The 20,786-nt window shown below is 47.1% G+C and overlaps 1 protein-coding gene across 17 annotated transcripts in view; it reads left to right on the top strand.

Annotated features, from left to right (window-relative positions):
• AOPEP (aminopeptidase O (putative)) overlaps window positions 1–20,786 on the top strand; it is a 767,795-nt gene that overhangs the window by 396,055 nt on the left and 350,954 nt on the right. For all 17 annotated transcript variants that reach the window (XR_012220365.1, XR_012220366.1, XM_073545970.1 and 14 more), the window contains one exon: window positions 10,768–10,874. Coding sequence is in view for 15 of the 17 variants with exons in the window: in XM_073545970.1 (XP_073402071.1) it covers window positions 10,768–10,874 (107 nt within the window). In the remaining 2 variants the exon portion in view is untranslated. The remainder of the gene's footprint in view (window positions 1–10,767; window positions 10,875–20,786) is intronic.

The following is a 20,786-nucleotide window of genomic DNA, read 5'->3' as shown; positions in this document are numbered from 1 at the left end:
CTGAAGCTGGGTGTCCGTTTGGGACCCAGAGACTCTGCCACCATTCACACTAGGTAGGTTTTAACCGTTAGTGTGGTTACTGTCTCAAATGGGTACACCTTGCCGTGGTGGGACAGCTTTATACTTTTTTGACTAAAACAGTGTTTACCAAGTACCCTATGTTATTTAATGCACTTGCTTTTTTACTTATTTATTTTCATTAGGGTATATACACACATTGTTTTTTCCTTTGGTATTAATCATATGAGTCTCAACATTGACTCATGTAGATTGAATTGATGTTTGTGAATTATTGAATGGCTGTTGCTTACCTATTATATCAGCTTCTACAGTTTGTGTCGCTATCCTTGGAGGTCAGGGATGCAGGGTCATTGAACAATTGATGTTTGCTAATATGTTGTATGAGGCAGCAACTAGTATTATTTGCGAGGGTCACTGTGTGTCCCCCAGGATGCACTCAGAACCATATTAGATCCGCTGCTGAAGCGCCTTGTGGTCACAGCAGGACGCCTGTGAGTCACAAGGCAGAATAAAAGTAAGCATGAACCTGGTCAGGTTATGTGACCAGGGAATTGTTCAGAAAAACCCGGTATGGGCTTTTATTTTTTAAATTGACTGCAGTAAGGTAGTGGGGCTGGTCCACTTCCTCCAGGCCAGAGCTTGCAAGTGGCCCATGGCCACAGATTGCAGTTTAGAGAAAAAAAACCCTACAGGAAGGGTTTGGGGTGTGTCTGTGGAGTTGGCAGCAAGTAGTGCAGTCGGCTCTGCAAAAGCTCAGCCTGTGTGAGTGAACACAGAGCCCATCAGAGCGAACTCCCGGCACCACCCTCATGGTGCAACCGCCCTCGACAACCGGACGCATTTGCGGACTGTCTTGTTTCCCGGCTGCGATCCGTAGGATACCGGTGTGTTTTGTTTGTAAGTTTTGACATTAAAACTACATTTTACTTTGAACTTTCCTGGGTCACTGCTTCTTCACTTCAGTTTGCATATCCCTGCACTACGGTTGATTACCCATTGTAGAAGTCCATGTAGCTTGTTTACCTGCAAACAGTAAAGGACAAATTATGCAGATTGATTAAATACTCAAACAATGAGAGTTGACCTTATACTACCTTCCTGCTAACCTGTGGAAGATAGCATGAAGAACAGATGTGGGTATAAAAAGGGACCTTTATCTGTGACCTTGGGTGAAGGATAAGTAAGTGCACAACAATGGAAAGAGGGAAGGGGGAGCCCAAACACTAAAGAAGAGGGGAGTGAGACCCCTAGGCAGATCTAAAATCACCCTGTCTACCCTATATGTCCCTATATAGGTTCTTCACCTATCGCCGAGCAGGAACCTAATCCCTGCCATAGATACTTCAGAAAGGGAAATGTTTATGCAGTTAAAATTATAGTAATCTCTCCACTCCACAATTTCTCTGGATTGCCAATCCTAAATCGGATTATATTTCACCCAGCAGGGTAAACCCAGAACAATTGGAGTGGGAAAACCCTCCAGGACACAAGGAATTACCTCATAATGGAAAGACTCCATCCTCAGTTTCATGTTATGTACAATTTGTGTCAGTGCTCTCTGTGCAATTAGTGGTGAATCGATGGCATAAATTGGAATAAGACTTAGCTAAGTTATAGCAAGCCCATGAGTTCTAGCAAACTCGGCATCCACCATACTGACTCCAGCTACACTGTCTACAAACACAGAATTTTTTCAGTCCTCTCTGGCACCACATCTGCTGTCAGGACAAACTGAGAATTACAGGTTGAAGGCAAACCCACCCCTTGATTATCAAACTCCAGGCTCCCAAGGGTTAATCGAGTCTCTTTTTTTTGAGAATCAAAGGATAGGCTCCAAGAAAATGTCCCTTCCTCCCACAAAAAACACATGCCCTTTTTCATGCAAATGTTGGGAGAGACTCATGACGTGGCCCATCTCTTAACTGCATGGCTTCCTCTACTCCACAAGTATAGGTTCACCCCCCAACACAGGGGTATTGTCCCAGAAAGAGGGCTCAGGAGAAGGTGGTCTTGCCCATCTATCCCACAGGCGTCTATCCAACCGTATAGCCAATGACATGGCAGCCTCCAATGACTCACGAGTTTTATACACTGCCAAAGCATCTTTTAACATTTCAGTAAGACCTTGATAAAATTGGCATCTAAGAGCTGAGTTATTCCAATTGGTATCCGTTGTCCACCTGCGGAATTCTGAGCTATAAGTCTCCACTGAACGATTCCCTTGCAGAAGGCGACGGAGCCTGGATTCAGCCAAGGAAATATGGTCAAGATCATCATAGATAAGGGCTAAAGTCCTGAAAAACCCTTCTATTGACTGGAGACACATAGAATCCTGTGACATAGAAAAAGCCTAAAAATGAGGATCCTCTTGCAACAGTGAATTTACAATTCCCACTCGTTGCCCACGGAAGGGTGAGGCTGTGTAATTTGCATCATCCTGTATATTTGCTGGAACTGTTTTATGTTATTGTTTGCCGATTTCAATAAAGTATTAGCACTCTGTTTTACCCTCATTTTGAGCTGTTTGAGTATATTCTGCCCACGGGAATGGAGTACGAGTGTTCAGTGAGATGAGTCCTGGTCCATGAGGTCTTTTTAAAGACAGCCGGGCCAGTGGACAAGATCATTCACTGACCCTCATGTCTCTACACTTGGTGGCAGCGGTGAGATACTATTCAGCCCGGGGGAGCTGCAGGTGACATGTGTTGATACCATCTAAGGGCTCTACAACCAGAAAGACATATAGCCAGACCCAGCAGACCATAGGTGAGGCATGCACAGGAGGTTTCAGATGTCAGTATGTCCAACCCCACAAGCTCAGCCTTGAGAGCAGTACTGGAGTGGAAATGCAGCCTCAACAGGAAAAGGCAACTACAGGATTTATGCCAGCTTCAACGGATCGAATACAGGGCCACAGACACTGGGTTGGATTTGATACAGGAATTGGTACCTTGGGATTCCCAGAACATCATATAGGATGATTATTTTTACCAAAGAGGAATTGTAGTGCCTGTGTAGAATTGAACTGCCTGATAAATCAAGGATCCAGTCGCAGTCTGGTATCAAATACTCAGTCCCAAGCAGCCGGAATCCAGGAATTGTTGGTCATATTGAGACCGGAGCCTCAAGCGGGAGGAAGAACTGAAGGACTTGTTCTATTGGTATGGGCGGATGCGTAACATCGAGCTGAAGAATCATGGGGGAGTTGGTGCCATACTGTTCACCTTAATCAGCTTCCGGGAACCATGGGATGCGGAGGACACCATGTGTGGACTTAATGGATACTTTTCTCAATAGTGACGTGAGGAGTTACCAAGGTCAAGTCGGGGACTAGAAGAAGGATGATCGGAGGTGTAGTAGAAATATGTTTTTGTAGGCAATGTATGGCCAGCAGTTAATTAGCATCTGTCCATAGGCGGCAGGTTTCACAGAGGTGATAGCATATGTTATCCTGAGAAAAGGCAGTTTCCTGGTCTCCAACCCCAGGGGGCCTTCCTTCGAACACCAGAATTGTGAAATTTCACACCTCTGATGCCTTGAGGGCAGATGCCAAATGGGACCTATTTGCAGCCTGACAATTTCTATTTACTATTGGAAAGAAAAGTTAAGACAAAAACCTTTAGAAAAATAATGTATTCATTGGTAAAGTAGCCATGGTCCAGTCACAAACCAGGAATTAGAATATTAATATGAGAGGCTGGTCTAGAAATCTGATCTGCAGGCTAAACCTATAAATTAGGCTCATACACAAAGAAAGTCGTTCACAGATGAGGGCAGCCAAGCTGATGTGATCTGTTTCATATTCCTGCCTCCCTCAGGGAACAGAATATCAGACTGCAAAGTTTAAATATTTCTGCAAGTTTTCTCCCTTTTTGTTTTATAACTGTTTTGCCTATTTGTATGTCACTTTTTATTTCCATATTTTTTTTTATATCCTTTTATTGTAAGCAGGGCTGTGGAGTCGGAGTCAGAGTCGTGGAGTCGGAGTCGGAGTTAGTTTTGGTTGGAGTCGGTAGAAATGTACCGACTCCGACTCCAGCTTTAAAAAAAATGTATTAATATTTCATAATTGAACTTTCATATGAATTTTATAAATGTTACTCAAATATATATGTTCTATCAAACTATGAACAACAGTGATAAGCAGTTCTGCTGGAGATAGAGACATTTCTTACTTCTTGTGTGTCACTGTTCTCCACTGCCCTTATCTAATCTTATACTTGGTTAACCTCATGCTGCCCCAACCCCCCTACTTACAATGTATGAAACTGAAAGTGAAAATGTGTTGCAAATTCTTAGAAGTAAAGCTCCTCCTCTAGACTGGATCATACTAGGTGTGCGTCTTCCAAGCATCTCACAGCTGCCTGCTACTCAGAAGAGGAAGACTGTAAGAAGTATTATCCTTTCAACAAACTTTGCATCAGTTAACTGTGAGTACATGAGGAATAATAACAGTATTACTGACCACTATATCAGTTGTACGACCTGGCAATAATTTTGTACAATTGTTTTTAGAAAAAACAATTGTCATTTGGATTGTGAATGCAGAATTAAAAACCTGAGAATGTCAAAGAAGCATCACATTAAATCAGCTGTATTTGAACATTTCACCATCACTCAAGATAGAAAACATTATGTCTGTCAGTGTATGACAAATGACAAATGATCGAGACGAAAACAAATGCTGTGAAGCCAAGATGAGTGCATATTCAGGCAAAGATAAAAATGCTCCTACCAGAGCTTCTAAGCTAAAGAGACATTTACAGCGCTTTCATCCAGAAGTACTGAAAGCAGTGGATGAGAAAGACTGCATCCAAACCAATGAACCAGTGCCCAGCTCTTCCAGCCAAACAAAGGAGCAGAGAACTTTGCAGCCATCAGTTGCAAGATATTTTGTCAGTGACAAAGTTACTGTGACAATGACAGTAGATACATTTAAAAAACAGATCATGGAGCTTGTTGTAAAGGATAGTGTGCCTATTTCATTATTTTCACGACCAGCTTTTATGTGTCTGAATGGGGAAATGGCCCGCAAGCTTGGTGTTTCTCTGGAGAGAGAGAGTATTAGAAAATTAGTAATCGAAGAAGCTTTTAAACAAAAGGAAGAACTTAAAAAAACTCTCAAGGGACGCTTTCTGTTTCTTAAAATGGATGCCTGCACACGTCACAGAGTGAACTATTTTGCCATCAATGTCCGATTTGTTTGTGACAAAAATGAAATAGTTACCAAGACATTGGCAGTAAAAGACACCAAAGCTCATCACACCAGTGAGTTTCTCCAGGTCTTGGTGGAAAAGGTTCTGCAAGAATATGAACTTAAAAAAGAGCAAGTTCTTTCTGTCGTAACTGACAATGCTTCAAATATGATAAGTACTATTAAGCTAATGAATGACAGTAATGATAGTGACCAGCAACTGGAAGAACATTCTGGGTCCACAGACACAGAAATGTTTGAAATAGAGGAACACAGTATTGTAACTGAGGAGCAAACTGAAGTTGCTTCAGATGAACAGCAACATGATAGTTTAGATGATCTTGTTGAAACTGTGTCAATATGTTCTTTCATTCATCACATGCGCTGTGTTGTGCATACGCTACAGCTGGCTATAAGAGACAGTCTGCAAGAAGGACATGCTGCTGCACTGATTGGCAAGGTGAGAAAATTGGCTACTGTTGCCAGAACCCCTAAAGTTGACTCAATTTTGAAGAGACGTGCTGGAAAAGGGGCAATTATTGATCAAGCCACACGATGGGGCAGTACTTACTTAATGATTCAGCGCTTGGTTGAACTGAAAACCTTTCTTGTAGACATGGCTAACCCTCAACTGACGCTAAATGAAAGTCAGTGGAATCAGGTGACTGAGCTGGAAAAATTGCTAGAGCACCCATTTACAGTGACTAAAAAATTACAAGCAGAGGACTTAACTCCAGGTATTTTCTTAAAGGAGTGGAAGAACCTGATGTTTCGCCTGTCCCAAAGAGGAGGGTTAATTGCAAGTGGCATTGCTACATCAATGAAACGGAGAGAGGAGCTACTATTACAAAATAACATTCTTTTGGCAGCTGTTTATGTAGACCCAATGCATCGGATTCTTCTAGATGATCAACAGCTAAGTAAAGGAAAAGAAGCTCTGTTTGAAATAGCAGTCAGGATGAAAGGGTTGCAGAACAGTCAGGAGGAACAAGAAGAATTTGGTCGTCCTGCCACATCTTCACCTTCATCATCAACTGATGAAGAATTTAATTTCGAAAAATATTTGGATCACAAGGACCGTGCAAAGCGTTCCCGCATAGAAGAAGAGTCATCCCCATCAAGGAACACAGCCAGTACATTTCAGCAGAATTTTTCATGTGCACTAAAAGAAATTGAGAAATTTGACCGTTCATCAAATCTAACAGTGCAACAAGCGATTCCTCTATATCCTGACATTGTCAGAGATGTTGCCCGAGTGGTTACTGCTTTGCCACCAACACAAGTTAGTGTAGAGAGGTTGTTCTCTGCTCTCAAAATAATTAGATCAGATTTGAGGGCATCCATGAAGGAGGATCTGACAGAGGCAATACTTTTTTCTGAGGACAAATTTATAGATTTCTTCTTATTAACTGCATAAAAATGTTTATTGCATATTTACTTACAGTTTAGAAAAGTTTATAAAAGTTATTTGCTATATTCTAATTGTATTCTAATAAATGTAGTTTTTGCTCTAAGTGGTCTGATTACTTATATGATGATGAGAAACTGAATAAGCACGATGTTTAATATTTTACAACAGTAAATTTGTTGTTATGAATTGGCCATTTATGAAGGAGTCGGAGTCGGAGCCTGATAAAATCCAGGAGTCGGAATCGGAGTAGCAACTGTGGCTTACCAACTCCGCAGCCCTGATTGTAAGCACTGTACCTTTGCTATTAAAGCTTAAAACTTTAATAAGTTTGAACCTTGTATGCTCTAAAGAATCCATAGCCTTTGAGTGTGTGATCCTGGTGAATGGCATATAGTAGTAGTATTTCCAGGACTCATCTCCCATATGTTCGGTGAGTGGTGTCGGCGTGTATGAAGCGGGGGTGTGTGGTCTGTGTTGGGGTGTGATTTATTCTCCCATTGCAGCATAGGAAAGAGGTTGAATGCTGTACTGAGGGAGAGGAGATAGGTGCAACCCCAAGCCACATGCTGAGAAGCGGGTACGTGACAGGAGGCCTATCAAGTCTAGCCAATTAAGATGGGGAGGAATGTGAAAACACAGCATTTATTCTTAATTAGACCAGTCGTATTTTTCAGTAGATCAGGAGACACAAATTATTGTTCATATTAGTCAGAACATTGACTCTTGTTGTAGATTGAATTGATGTTTGTGAATTGTTGAATGGATGATGTTTACCTATTGTATCAGTGTGTCTGCATGAACAAGACAGGTCTAATTTCATCTTCATGGACAACAATGCTCCAGCTCATCAAGGTCATATCATTAGGGAACGATTGCTGGAGACAGGAGTCCTTCAAATGGAGTGCTCTGCACTTTCTCCAGACCCGAATCCAAACTCAATGACTTGAGGGCCGACTTTCAAGAAGAGTGGGATGCCATGCCTCAGCAGACAATAACTCGCCTTGTGAACAGCATAAGACATCATTGTCAAGCTGTAATTGATGCTCAAGGCCTCATGACAAGTTATTGAGACATTGACATTTTTCGGGGGTATACCCACCACTGTTGTTGGCTTTTGTTTCAATGAATTGTTTGAGATGAGGGAATCAGCATTGCATGCTTCAATTTAAATTCCCTACTTTCGTGATAAAAAATTACTGCAACGTGAACTTTTTACATTTTCCATAATTTTCACCCGAAAGCAAAATATCCCTAACTTTATGCGAATAGTGTATGAATACACCTTAGCGTGTCATGTCGTTTTGTAACCGACATACTGTCACCATATGGTTGGATGACAACATGATACACTAAGGAATTTCTATACAGTATGTGAGCCAATAGAAGATGATATGACACCTAATTGTTCATAATGTAGAGGACGCTGTTGTCCACACTCACCAGATGTGAAGTTGGTGGTTGAGAGAGAACAATGACACTCCACCCACCCCAATGTCTTTCAGAACCTGAATTTAAAAGGAAAAAGGTCATACTAATAGACACCCTACCATTGTCATCCAAACATAAATACTGTAGCTGATAATCATTACACAATTGATAACAGGCACATGTCCATCATATATAACCTGTAACACTTCAAGGTGGACCCATCGGAAGGCAAAACTTCTTCCTATCTCTAAATTTGACGTTCAGAATAAATCCATGGCTCAACTATATATGGCAGTCTAGTATATATACATAATTTGCCATCACAGTCTTGTGTGGCAGAAACTTCCATTTACATCAGCCAACTGGCTGCACTGAACGCCTACCGATTGGCTACTTGTTTGCTGATCGGTAGTCATTTAATAGCCTAATACCGCCGGCTAACCTTGCTTTATATGTGCACTTAACGGTCTGTACAAGATTGTTCTGTGTGTGTGTATAATCTGCATTGTTCTCAGCAGAGCAGATATTGTTTACACAGGATGAGCCACTGCTAAGAACGATGATGATTTGAGCAAGCCAAAAGATCATTTCAGTTATTGCACCTCTCGTCTGTACACTAAAATGGTATTAATAAATACTACAGCTCGGCATGCAAAAAGCAAGTTCTCAAACAGCTGCATGGGCAGCAAATAAAAACAATAGTGGAATAACATTTTCTCACCATTTCATCTCTCTTGGAATATTTTTCAGTATTATAACATCACCCCTTAAAGGTGCATTAGGATGCTTTGCTAAAGGGAATCTGTCACCTATTTTTTCGCATATAAGATGCGGCCACCGCCATCAGGAGCTTATCTACAGCATTCTGTAATGCTGTAGATAAGCCCCCGATGTAACCTGAAATATAAGAAAAACGAGTTAATTATACTCACCCAGGGGCGGTCCGGTCCGGGTCCGGCGCCTCCCATCTTCTAGCGATGACACCCTCTGCTTCCCGTCGCGACTCCGGCGCAGGCGTACTGCCCTGCCCTGTTGAGGGCAGAGTACTGCAGTGCGCAGGCGCTGGACCGCTCTGACCTTTCCCGGCGCCTGCACACTGCAGTACTCTGCTTTGCCCTCAACAGGGCTGATAAAATACGCCTACGCTGGAGCCCTGACATGAAGCAAAGTAGTGGACATCATCACTAGAAGATGGGAGGAGCCTGACCCGGACCGCAGCACCCATTGGACCCGGATCGGATCGCCCCTGGGTGAGTATAATCTAAATTGTTTTTCTTATCTTTCAGGTTACATCGTGGGCTTATCTACAGCATTACAGAATGCTGTAGATAAGCCCCTGATGGCGGTGGCTGCATCTTGTATGCGAAAAAATAGGTGACAGATTCCTTTTAAAGGTAACCAAACCACACTGTGCACTAGTCGTGCAGGCGGGTCCTCTGTGGCTTGTCCCCGCCTGCTGACAGTGACTGACAAGCATCTGCTTCTTCTATATGTGCACATGGTTCAATCCCTGGTGGCTATTCAAAGCTGATTTTTCTATGAAATGCCGCAGTGTTTCAGAGACAAACATACTGGGATACTACAGCCAGTGGCTGATACAAGTTACTCACGGTTTGGGCATATACAGTAACAGCTGAAAGGTTCCCATTATGGTCCATAGGAGCCTGGTCATAAAGAGCCTGCAGGAGTGAAACCAGGAGATGGTTTCCCATGGCTATGAAAGATGCAGTAAACCTTTGTATGCTAAACCTATACACAATACAAGATAAAGCCCATCTGCCTACTGTCCCCATCTTCAAAATCAAGTATTATCTAGGAATATGTCACAACACTACCCCACATATAATAATAATAATATGGAAGGTCTCCAATCTTTCTCCCTTTTAACTTACAAATTGTTTTGATTTTACTCTGCCACGGTATTGTGCTCTATAGATACAAGATGTAGTATTTGTGTCTCTGGTTTTAATTATAACAGCAGGAAATATAGATTTCTGTGATTATTTTTGAACAAAGGGAAGGAATGTTATCATTTTGAAAGGAACTTGAAAGAAAGTTTTTTTTTTTTGTTTTTTTTTCCCCTGCGGTAATTAAATTTAGAGCGTGTACCTTAAACTGTTGTCATGCTATAAGTTAACAACAGGCTGAAATCATTTTCTATTCTTTACATAATATCAATTGACATAAATGAGATAACTTGTAATCGGGGCATATTACTACTCATAATCAGCATTTTAGCAGCTATCTTTAAGCAGAAATACTCTGTAGAACTGTACCAACAATGCCTTGCAAAATTATTCACTCCCTTTGTGATTTTGCAGTTTTGATGCATTTCAGTGCTGAATTGTGATGGATTTTATATTAGTCTAAATGTAATAAATGTTAAGTTCAGGAGGCAGGGGAGGAGGGGACGACATGGTGTATAAGTGGAGAAAGAAAGAAATTTCTCTGGGAAGATGCATCAGGAAAGTTCTTATTCACTTGTACTGTTGATTTATGCAAAGTTTCTTGAAGCTTGAGTCATCATTTAATAATGGTCTCTCCTGCAATTTATAGGCAATAAAAAATGGCATGCTGTTTTAAATGTTCCTCTTTTTACTGTTGAATCATAATTAGTTTATTCGGGAACTGCATTAATGGCAATTTCCTAATCCTTGCTGAACATGAAAAGTCCATATCTTCACTTATTGACTCTTATTGTGTCACTGAACAGCTATCCGATGAAGAGTCTAAAGAACATCAAGATTTAAAAGCAGTTTTGCGATGGCGTCGTCTCAATGATGAGCTCAGTAATTCTCAGGAGGAACTACAAATACTAAGGTGCAAACTTTATATCCCGTTCTCTTTTGCTCTGCGTTGTCCTTAGATCCATTCCATCGTTAGGTATGATCTCACATGTGCTTCATATGAAATTTTAAATGTTCTAATTTAAAGTATGTATCAGCTTAAGGCTAGTTTCACACTAGCGTTTCGCAGGGCTGCGGAGGGCTGCATACTTCCTCATTTCTTCCTCTGTTAAGCCCTGCCAACTGCCGCACCTCTTCCATTCAGCGCCGCCTTCGTCGGCATGCATCGGCATGCATCCTGTGTACCTATCTTTAACATTGGGTACGCAGGCCATGCGAATATATGCGGATGCCAGTGCATGCGCTGAACGCAACATGTTGCATTTTGTTGCAGTCGGCGCAGCGTCAAAACGACGCAGCACAGGCATCCGCACACATTCACGTGGCCTGCGTACCAGATGTTAAAGATAGGTACGCAAGATGCATGCCGACGTAGGTGGAACTGAATGGAAGAGGTGCGGCAGTGGGCGAGGCTTAACAGAGGAAGAAAGGAGGAAGTACGCAGCCCTCCGCAGCTCTGCCAAATGCTAGTGTGAAACTAGTCTTACATAGAAATATGCCACTCTTATTGAAATAATCTAAGTGCTTGAAAGGGAACCTGTCATGTGAAATAATGCTATTAACCTGCACATATGGGGTTATTCTGCATGTTATTAGCGTTCTGACACAGTGCCGGCATTGCGAGCCCCGCTGCCGAGAGGAAATTAACTGTTTTCTCACGCAGCCTCGCTCTTTCAGTCATAGGAGTGGCGCCGGCATGGTTTCAGTCACTGCTCTGTGTATAGAGAGTGGCAGCTGTAACTGCACCCTTGGCAGTGACTGACAGTCAGCTTTAATGCTGAGTTCTAGTACTGAGTCGTCTGTCAGTCATTGACAGCGGCACGATTACAGTCACTGCTCTGTATACACAGTGCAATGACTGAAACCATGCAGGCACCACATCTGTGACTGAAAGAGCGAGGCTGTCGGGGGGGAATAGAGTTCATTCAAAACACTATTAACTGGCAGATTAACCCCATATCAGCAGGTTAATAGCGTTATTTTACATGACAAGTTCCCTTTAAATGACTCCAGACAAAATTGTTATACCGTGTTATGCCTAGTAGTAGAATATAAGAGAGTGGTGCATGATTCTAGAATTTCAATAAAACCTAAAGAGGATTTTCACTACTAATTTAACCTTCTTTATTTAATCCTAACTCTTCCTAACTAACACATTTCTAATACACTTTTATGACCTGATCTGCTTCTGTAAGCTCATCTTTATATGGGTCATATAGTCCTCTGTTTTGATTCAGGCTCTGTTACTTCTTGTCTGGGGACCAGAATCTGGTGAGCAGTCACTGGTGGGGGAAGTGATACTTCTGTGAGTGACAGCAGTCTGAGCACGCATGCTCAGATCAGGCTTCACTCTCCTCCTCTGCTTTTCAGCTGAAGGCACAACACTTCAAAGCAGAATTTAGGCATAGTCAGTCTATACTACACATGACCGATTTCACATCAGGCTTCACTCTCCTCTGCCTGAATGCTGCTTTGAGTTGCTGTGCCTTCAGCTGACAAGCTCTGTGATATACTTTCTAGTGATCAGCACAGCACAGCTCTTGTCAGCTGAACAGATGGCACTTCAAGGCAGGATTCAAGCAGAGAGGAGAGTAAAGTATGATCTGAGGCTACTTGCTCAGACTGCTTTCCTTCACCAAGGCGTATAGAATGCTGTAGATAAGCCCTGAAAGGCAGTGGCCGCATCTTATATCGGCCAAACAGGTCCTGCAAAGAACAAAAAGATTAAAGGGGTTGTCCACTACTTAGACAACCCCTTCCCAATCCATATGTGTCCCTCTGCTAAAGTAACATTTATACTTGCCTCCATATCTGATACCGTTCTAGTGGGGTCGACCCTGTCTATCCCTGTGATCACATAGTAGTGTGAGATCATGTTAACCCTGCAGCCAATCAACAGTTGCTTCACTCTCTCCGTCTTCTGACAAATCGCCTACAGCCAGAGGAAGAGAGTGCTGTTGTTCTCTCTCTTCTTCCGGATGTGACGTGTCTGAAGGCGGAGAGAGTGAAGCGGCTGCTGATTGGCCACAGGGTTCATGTGATGTCACACTGTTACCCGATTTTAGAGATCCGACACCACTGGAACTGCGCTGGCACCGGAGGTGAGTATAAGTGTTGTTATTTTAACAGAAGGAAGCATACATATTGAGAAGGGCTTGTCCGAGTAGTGGAGAACCCCTTTAATCTCCTGCTTATCATTTCCATTATTTTCTGCATTGTCTGGTGGCTGACTGAAGCCCAGCACCTTTTCCAAGCGAGAAGGACTTAAAGTTGTGGCCAAAAGTATTGACACCCCTGCAATTTTGTCAGATAATACTCCGTTTCTTCCTGAAAATGATTGCAAACACAAGTTCTTTGGTATTATTATCTTCATTTAATTTGTCTTAAATGAAAAAACACAAAAGAGAATGAAGCAAAAAGCAAAACATTGATCATGTCACACAAAACTCCAAAAATGGGCCAGACAAAAGTATTGGCACCCTCAGCCTAATAATTGGTTGCACAACCTTTTGCCAAAATAACTGCGACCAACCGCTTCCAGTAACCATCAATGAGTTTCTTACAATGCTCTGCTGGAATTTTAGACCATTCTTCTTTGGCAAACTGCTCCAGGTCCCTGATATTAGAAGGGTGCCTTCTCTAAACTGCCATTTGTAGATCTCTCCACAGGTGTTCTATGGGATTCAGGTCTGGACTCATTGCTGGCCACCTTAGAAGTCTCCAGTGCTTTCTCTCAAACCATTTTCTATTGCTTTTTGAAGTGTGTTTTGGGTCATTGTCCTGCTGGAAGACCCATGACCTCTGAAGGAGACCCAGCTTTCTCACACTGGACCCTACATTATGCTGCAAAATTTGTTGGTAGTCTTCAGACTTCATAATGCCATTGTCACGGCCCCCGGTCCTACCATCACGGCCCCCGATCCCCCTGTCACGCTCCCAGCCCTGCGCCCCCGTGCGCGCAGCTATACTTACCTCGCCCGGCAGCCGCGCTCCCTCCAGCAGCCTCGCTCCCTCCAGCCCCGGCGTCGGCCTCTCTCTTCCTCCGGCCCGCGGCTGGTGACGTCACCGCGGGTCTCGCGCATGCGCTGTAGGTCGCGGCCGGCCCTCCACAGCTAAGCTGGTCTCCGGCGGTGCCCTGCCCCGATTGCACCGCTGGACCAATGAGGGCACAGCGGCAGCCTTATCAGGCCGCCCTCCCCTAGTGGAGGCGCCTGACCGTGGTTGTTTCTTACAGTACCTCAGGCCCTGTGTTCTCGCCTGGAATCAGGCTCCCTGCCTAATCTCTGTGTTTGCTTCCAGCCCTGCTCCTAGTCCTGTGTCCGTGCCTGCTCAAGTCCTGTGTCCGTACCTGCTCCAAGTCCTGTGTCCGTACCTGCTCCAGTCCTGTGTCCATGCCTGCGCAAGTCCTGTGTCCGTACCTGCTCCAAGTCCTGTGTCCGTACCTGCTACAGTCCTGTGTCCGTGCCTGTTCAAGTCCTGTGTCCGTACCTGCTCCAAGTCCTGTGTCCGTACCTGCTTCAAGTCCTGTGTCCGTACCTGCTCCAAGTCCTGTGTCCGTACCTGCTCCAAGTCCTGTGTCCGTACCTGCTCCAAGTCCTGTGTCCGTACCTGCTCCAAGTCCTGTGTCCGTACCTGCTCCAAGTCCTGTGTCCGTACCTGCTCCAAGTCCTGTGTCCGTACCTGCTCCAAGTCCTGTGTCCGTACCTGCTCCAAGTCCTGTGTCCGTACCTGCTCCAAGTCCTGTGTCCGTACCTGCTCCAAGTCCTGTGTCCGTACCTGCTCCAAGTCCTGTGTCCGTACCTGCTCCAAGTCCTGTGTCCGTACCTGCTCCAAGTCCTGTGTCCGTACCTGCTCCAGTCCTGTGTCCGTGCCTGTTCAAGTCCTGTGTCCGTGTCTGCTCGAGCCCTGTGATCCATTCCGAGCCGCCCCTCTTGGTTCCGGCTGCCGTGGCATTCGAGTCTCTGGTCTTGCGCCAAACGATCCCTGTATAGGGGTCGGTCACACCTGGTTGCTCGTCCGGGGCCCCTCGGTGCCACGGTCCAGAGGGTCCACTCCAGGGAAATTCCGCCTTACCGTGTGCGGTGCTAACAGTACGGTCAGGCCATGGATCCCGCCGGTGTTTCCGCTCCCGGTCAAAAGGAGCTCCTCTTTTTACGGGAGAACCAGGGGCGCATCATGTCGGTCATGAAGGCCATGGAGTCCCGCCTGTCCGCTCTTCAGGCGGCCGATCCGGGGAATGCCGCTCAGCTGGCCAGCCTCCAGAAGGAGTTGAGCCAGCAGCGGAACGCTCAGTCCCATATTTTGTCGTATATGGCCTCAGTAGATAGCCGTCTGGGAGATCTCCAGTCCGCCGCCGCCGCGGCCTCGGCCGCCATCCCCAGTCCTGCTCCGTTTCCCTCTCCTCGCCTTGCCAAACCACCCCGATACGGTGGGGACCCCAAACAGTGTAGAGGGTTCCTAAACCAGTGTGGCTTGCATTTTGAGCTTCAACCTCATCAGTATCCCTCCGATAGGGCCAAGGTGGCCTTTATCATGTCCCATCTGGAGGGAGAGGCCTTATCTTGGTTAAATCCGCTCTGGGAGAGGGACGATCCTATAGTCTCTAACATCCCGGTTTTCTTGGACACCTTTCGTAAGGTGTTCGATGAGCCTGGACGGGTAGCCTCGCTTACTGAATCACTTTTCAACCTCCACCAGGGCACCCTGACAGTTGGTCAATACGCCATTCGGTTCCGCACCATGTCCTCCGAATTGGGTTGGAATAACGCGGCATTGGTCGGGGCCTTTTGGCGTGGGTTGTCGGGCAGAATTAAGGATGAGTTGGTGGGGCGGGATACTCCCACCACCCTCGAGGACCTCATCTCCCTGGCCACTCGAATAGACTTCCGGTTCCAGGAGCGCGCCCGAGAAACGGCGAGGGATAGGAGGCCCATTAGGCCTGCCCCGATCGCTAACCGGTCCTTTAATCCACGCCCGCCTGGTCCTGTACATACTCCACCCCCTGAGCCCATGCAGGTGGATCGGGTCCGGATGGCTGAGAGACGTCAGAGGGAGAGACGGGAGCAAGGTCTTTGTCTTTATTGTGGAGGGGCATCCCACTTCATCCGCTCTTGTCCTGAGAGACCGGGAAACTCTTCCACCTAGGCCAGGTAAGAGAGGCCTTCCTAGGTGATTATGATTCCTCTCAGGCCCTCACACTTTCTGTTCTTCTACTTTCAGGGGAGAGGCGTGGGTCCGAGGTGGCCTATGTGGATTCGGGCTCAGCAGGCAACTTCATCCGGCGTGAAGTTGTGGACAAATATCGTATTCCCGTGGTCACCCTGAAGAACCCCCGGATTATCGCTTCCGTTGATGGCCGACCGCTATTGGAATCCATCACCGCAGTCACAGAAGAGGTAATCTTGCAAGTCGGTGCCCTCCACCGTGAAAAAGTAGCCTTCTACGTGTTGCCCGACTTGTCTCATGCCATTCTACTCGGTCTCCCGTGGTTACGGACACACCAGCCGGTACTCAACTGGTCGACCGGGGAGGTCTTGCGCTGGGGAGACCCGTGTCATGGTCACTGTCTGAACCCCATTCATCCAGTGGTTCCCGTCCGTCCACCTCAGGATCTCTCTGGGCTTCCTTCAGCCTATTGGGCTTATGCAGACGTTTTCGACAAGAAGGAGTCGGAGGTCCTCCCACCGCATCGGTCCTTCGACTGCCCGATTGAGCTAATCCCAGGTTCTACTCCTCCCAGGGGCAGGATCTACCCGCTGTCCCCTGCAGAATCCGCAGCCATGTCCGAATACGTCACGGAGAACCTCGCCAAAGGATTCATTCGGAAGTCTTCATCTCCTGCCGGCGCCGGGTTCTTCTTCGTTAAAAAGAAAGACGGTTCGCTGCGCCCATGTATCTATTATAGAGGATTGAACAACATCACTATCAAAAACCGGTACCCACTCCCTCTTATCCCGGAGTTGTTTGACCGTCTCAGAGGGGCACGCATCTTCTCCAAATTGGACCTCAGGGGGGCATACAACCTCATCCGCATCCGTGCCGGCGATGAATGGAAGACCGCCTTTAACACCCGTGACGGTCATTATGAGTACTTAGTGATGCCATTCGGTCTGTGCAATGCCCCGGCGGTGTTCCAGGAGTTCGTCAATGAAATCTTCCGGGATCTCCTGTACTCCTGTGTCGTAGTATACCTGGATGACATCCTGGTCTTCTCCCCAGATCTTCCATCCCACAGGAGGACTGTCCGCCTTGTTCTTCGGCGTCTTCGAGAGAATCGTCTATATGCCAAGATGGAGAAGTGCCTGTTCGAGCAGACCTCACTGCCTTTTCTGGGCTACATCAGTTCCAATGCCGGGCTACAGATGGATCCCGAGAAACTGTCCGCCATTCTCAAGTGGCCTCGCCCCGTTGGCTTAAGAGCCATTCAACGTTTCTTGGGGTTCGCCAACTACTATCGGCAGTTCATTCCGCACTTTTCCTCACTCTCCAGGCCGATCTCGGCCCTTACCCGAAAGGGGATCTCTGCTAACTCTTGGACACCCGAAGCCGAAGAGGCCTTCCAGTCGCTAAAACAAGCTTTTTCCACGCCTCCCGTATTGATCCGTCCTGAGAGCAGCAAGCCTTTCGTGCTGGAGGTGGATGCTTCCTCGACTGGCGCCGGGGCTGTCTTATCCCAGAGGACCGGTTCGGGCCGCCTACGCCCTTGTGGGTTCTTCTCCAGAGCCTTCTCGCCTGCTGAGTGTAACTATTCGATTGGCGACCGTGAGCTTTTGGCCATGAAATTGGCATTGGAGGAGTGGCGTCACCTTCTGGAAGGAGCAGTTCACCCATTTGTTGTTTACTCTGACCACAAAAATCTAGCCTACCTCCAGACCACCCAGAGACTCAATCCTCGACAGGCTAGATGGTCCCTGTTTTTTGCTCGCTTTGATTTCGAGCTGCACTTCCGCCCTGGAGACAAGAACGCTAAAGCCGATGCTCTATCCAGAGTCTTTCAACCAACTGAATTTGGGGAGGAGCCTTCCCATGTTATCGAGCCTACGAGGATAATCACAGTGGCTCCGTTGTCTCTGCTTTCTCCACCTCCGGGCAAGACTCTCGTACCAGAGGACGTCAAGAGGAGAGTTCTTCTGTGGGGGAATTCCTCCAAACTGGCTGGTCATGCCGGAATTGGGAAGACCCTGGCTCTCATAACGCGGTATTATTGGTGGCCCACTCTTCGTCAAGATGTGGCAGACTTCGTTGCCTCCTGTTCCTCCTGTGCTAGGAATAAGACACCCCGTTGTCCTCCATTTGGCCTGCTGCTTCCCTTGCCGGTACCGAAGTCGCCTTGGGAGAGTATTGCCATGGACTTTATCACGGATCTGCCCCGCTCGTCTGGCTGTACGGTGATTCTTGTGGTAGTGGACCGCTTTTCTAAAATGGCGCATTTCATTCCGTTAAGCGGCCTTCCTTCCGCACCCGGATTAGCCAAGATCTTCGTCCATCAGATTTTCAGACTACATGGTCTACCTGAACGAATTGTCTCTGATCGTGGGGTACAGTTTACGGCTAAATTTTGGAGAGCGCTTTGCAAACTTCTGGATATTTCCTTGGATTTTTCATCTGCCTATCATCCACAGACCAATGGGCAAGCGGAACGAACTAACCAGATCCTGACTGCATACCTTCGGCATTTTTCCAACGGCCACCAGGATAATTGGGTTGATCTGCTTCCTTGGGCAGAATTCGCCTACGACAACCATGCCGGCGAACCCTCTACTAAATCGCCCTTTTTTGTGGTATTCGGCAAACATCCTAACATACCTCTTCCTGTCGCTCCAACCTCCGAAGTACCGGCAGCCAACTCCTTGTTCCAGGAATTCTCTGAAATCTGGTCTGAGACCAACTCCGCTCTCAAAAGGGCCAGTGAGCGAATGAAGAACCACGCAGACAAGAGGAGACTGGATCCTCCACCGTTTCACATTGGGGATAAGGTCTGGCTTTCATCCAAGTACATTCGACTAAAACTACCCTCTTACAAGCTGGGCCCCCGGTACATAGGTCCTTTTGAGATCCTGGATCGAGTCAACGAAGTCGCCTACAAGTTGAGGTTGCCTGTTTCGCTCCGTATCCTGAACACCTTCCACGTCTCTCTCCTGAAACCTGTGGTCCTGAATCAATTCCATCCTTCACCTACTCCAGCCCTGAAGCCGGTGGGCTCGGATGATACTTTCGAGGTAAGGGATATTCTCGCCATGAGGAGAGTTAGAGGGAGGACCTTTTTCCTTGTTGACTGGGAGTGGTTTGGTCCTGTGGAGAGATCCTGGGAGCCCCAGGAGAACATCAACGCCCCCCACATTCTCAGGAAATTTTTTGCCAACCGCAGCAGGGGATGGCTTAAGGGGGAGGGTACTGTCACGGCCCCCGGTCCTACCATCACGGCCCCCGATCCCCCTGTCACGCTCCCAGCCCTGCGCCCCCGTGCGCACAGCTATACTTACCACGCCCGGCAGCCGCGCTCCCTCCAGCAGCCTCGCTCCCTCCAGCCCCGGCGTCGGCCTCTCTCTTCCTCCGGCCCGCGGCTGGTGACGTCACCGCGGGTCTCGCGCATGCGCTGTAGGTCGCGGCCGGCCCTCCACAGCTAAGCTGGTCTCCGGCGGTGCCCTGCCCCGATTGCACCGCTGGACCATTGAGGGCACAATGGCAGCCATATCAGGCCGCCCTCCCCTAGTGGAGGCGCCTGACCGTGGTTGTTTCTTACAGTACCTCAGGCCCAGTGTTCTCGCCTGGAATCAGGCTCCCTGCCTAATCTCTGTGTTTGCTTCCAGCCCTGCTCCTAGTCCTGTGTCCGTGCCAGCTCCAAGTTCTGTGTCCGTACCTGCTCCAGTCCTGTGTCCGTGCCTGCTCCAGTCCTGTGTCCGTACCTGCTCCAAGTCCTGTGTCCGTACCTGCTCCAGTCCTGTGTCCGTGCCTGTCCAAGTCCTGTGTCCGTACCTGCTCCAGTCCTGTGTCCGTGCCTGCGCAAGTCCTGTGTCCGTACCTGCTCCAAGTCCTGTGTCCGTGCCTGCTCCAGTCCTGTGTCCGTGCCTGTTCAAGTCCTGTGTCCGTGCCTGCTCAAGTCCTGTGTCTGTACCTGCTCCAAGTCCTGTGTCTGTACCTGCTCCAAGTCCTGTGTCCGTACCTGCTCCAAGTCCTGTGTCCGTACCTGCTCCAGTCCTGTGTCCGTGCCTGTTCAAGTCCTGTGTCCGTGCCTGCTCGTGCCCTGTGATCCATTCCGAGCCGCCCCTCTTGGTTCCGGCTGCCGTGGCATTCGAGTCTCTGGTCTTGCGCCAAACGATCCCTGTATAGGGGTCGGTCACACCTGGTTGCTCGTCCAGGGCCCCTCGGTGCCATGGTCCAGAGGGTCCACTCCAGGGAAATTCCGCCTTACCGTGTGCGGTGCTAACAGCCATGCACGCGGTCAAGCAGTCCAGTGCCGGAGGCAGCAAAGCAACCCCAAAACATCAGGGAACCTCCGCCATGTTTAACTGTAGGGATCGTGTTTTTTTCTTTGAATGCCTCTTTTTTTCTTCTGGAAACTCTATGTTGATGCCTTTGCCCAAAAAGCTCTACTTTTGTCTCATCTGACCAGAGTACATTCTTCCAAAACGTTTTAGGCTTTTTCAGGTAAGTTTTGGCAAACTCCAGCCTGGCTTTTTTATGTCTCGGGGTAAGAAGTGGGGTCTTCCTGGGTCTCCTACCATACAGTCTCTTTTCATTCAGACGCCGACGGATAGTACTATGGCACTGTTGTACCCTCGGACTGCAGGGCAGCTTGAACTTGTTTGGATGTTAGTCGAGGTTC

Source organism: Dendrobates tinctorius, unplaced genomic scaffold (assembly GCF_039654945.1).
Source record: "Dendrobates tinctorius isolate UK_male_01 unplaced genomic scaffold, ASM3965494v1 ptg000144l, whole genome shotgun sequence".
NCBI classification, from domain to species: Eukaryota; Metazoa; Chordata; class Amphibia; order Anura; family Dendrobatidae; genus Dendrobates; species Dendrobates tinctorius.
Note: the sequence above shows the minus strand (reverse complement) of the source record. Positions and strands in the feature narration are given on the sequence as shown.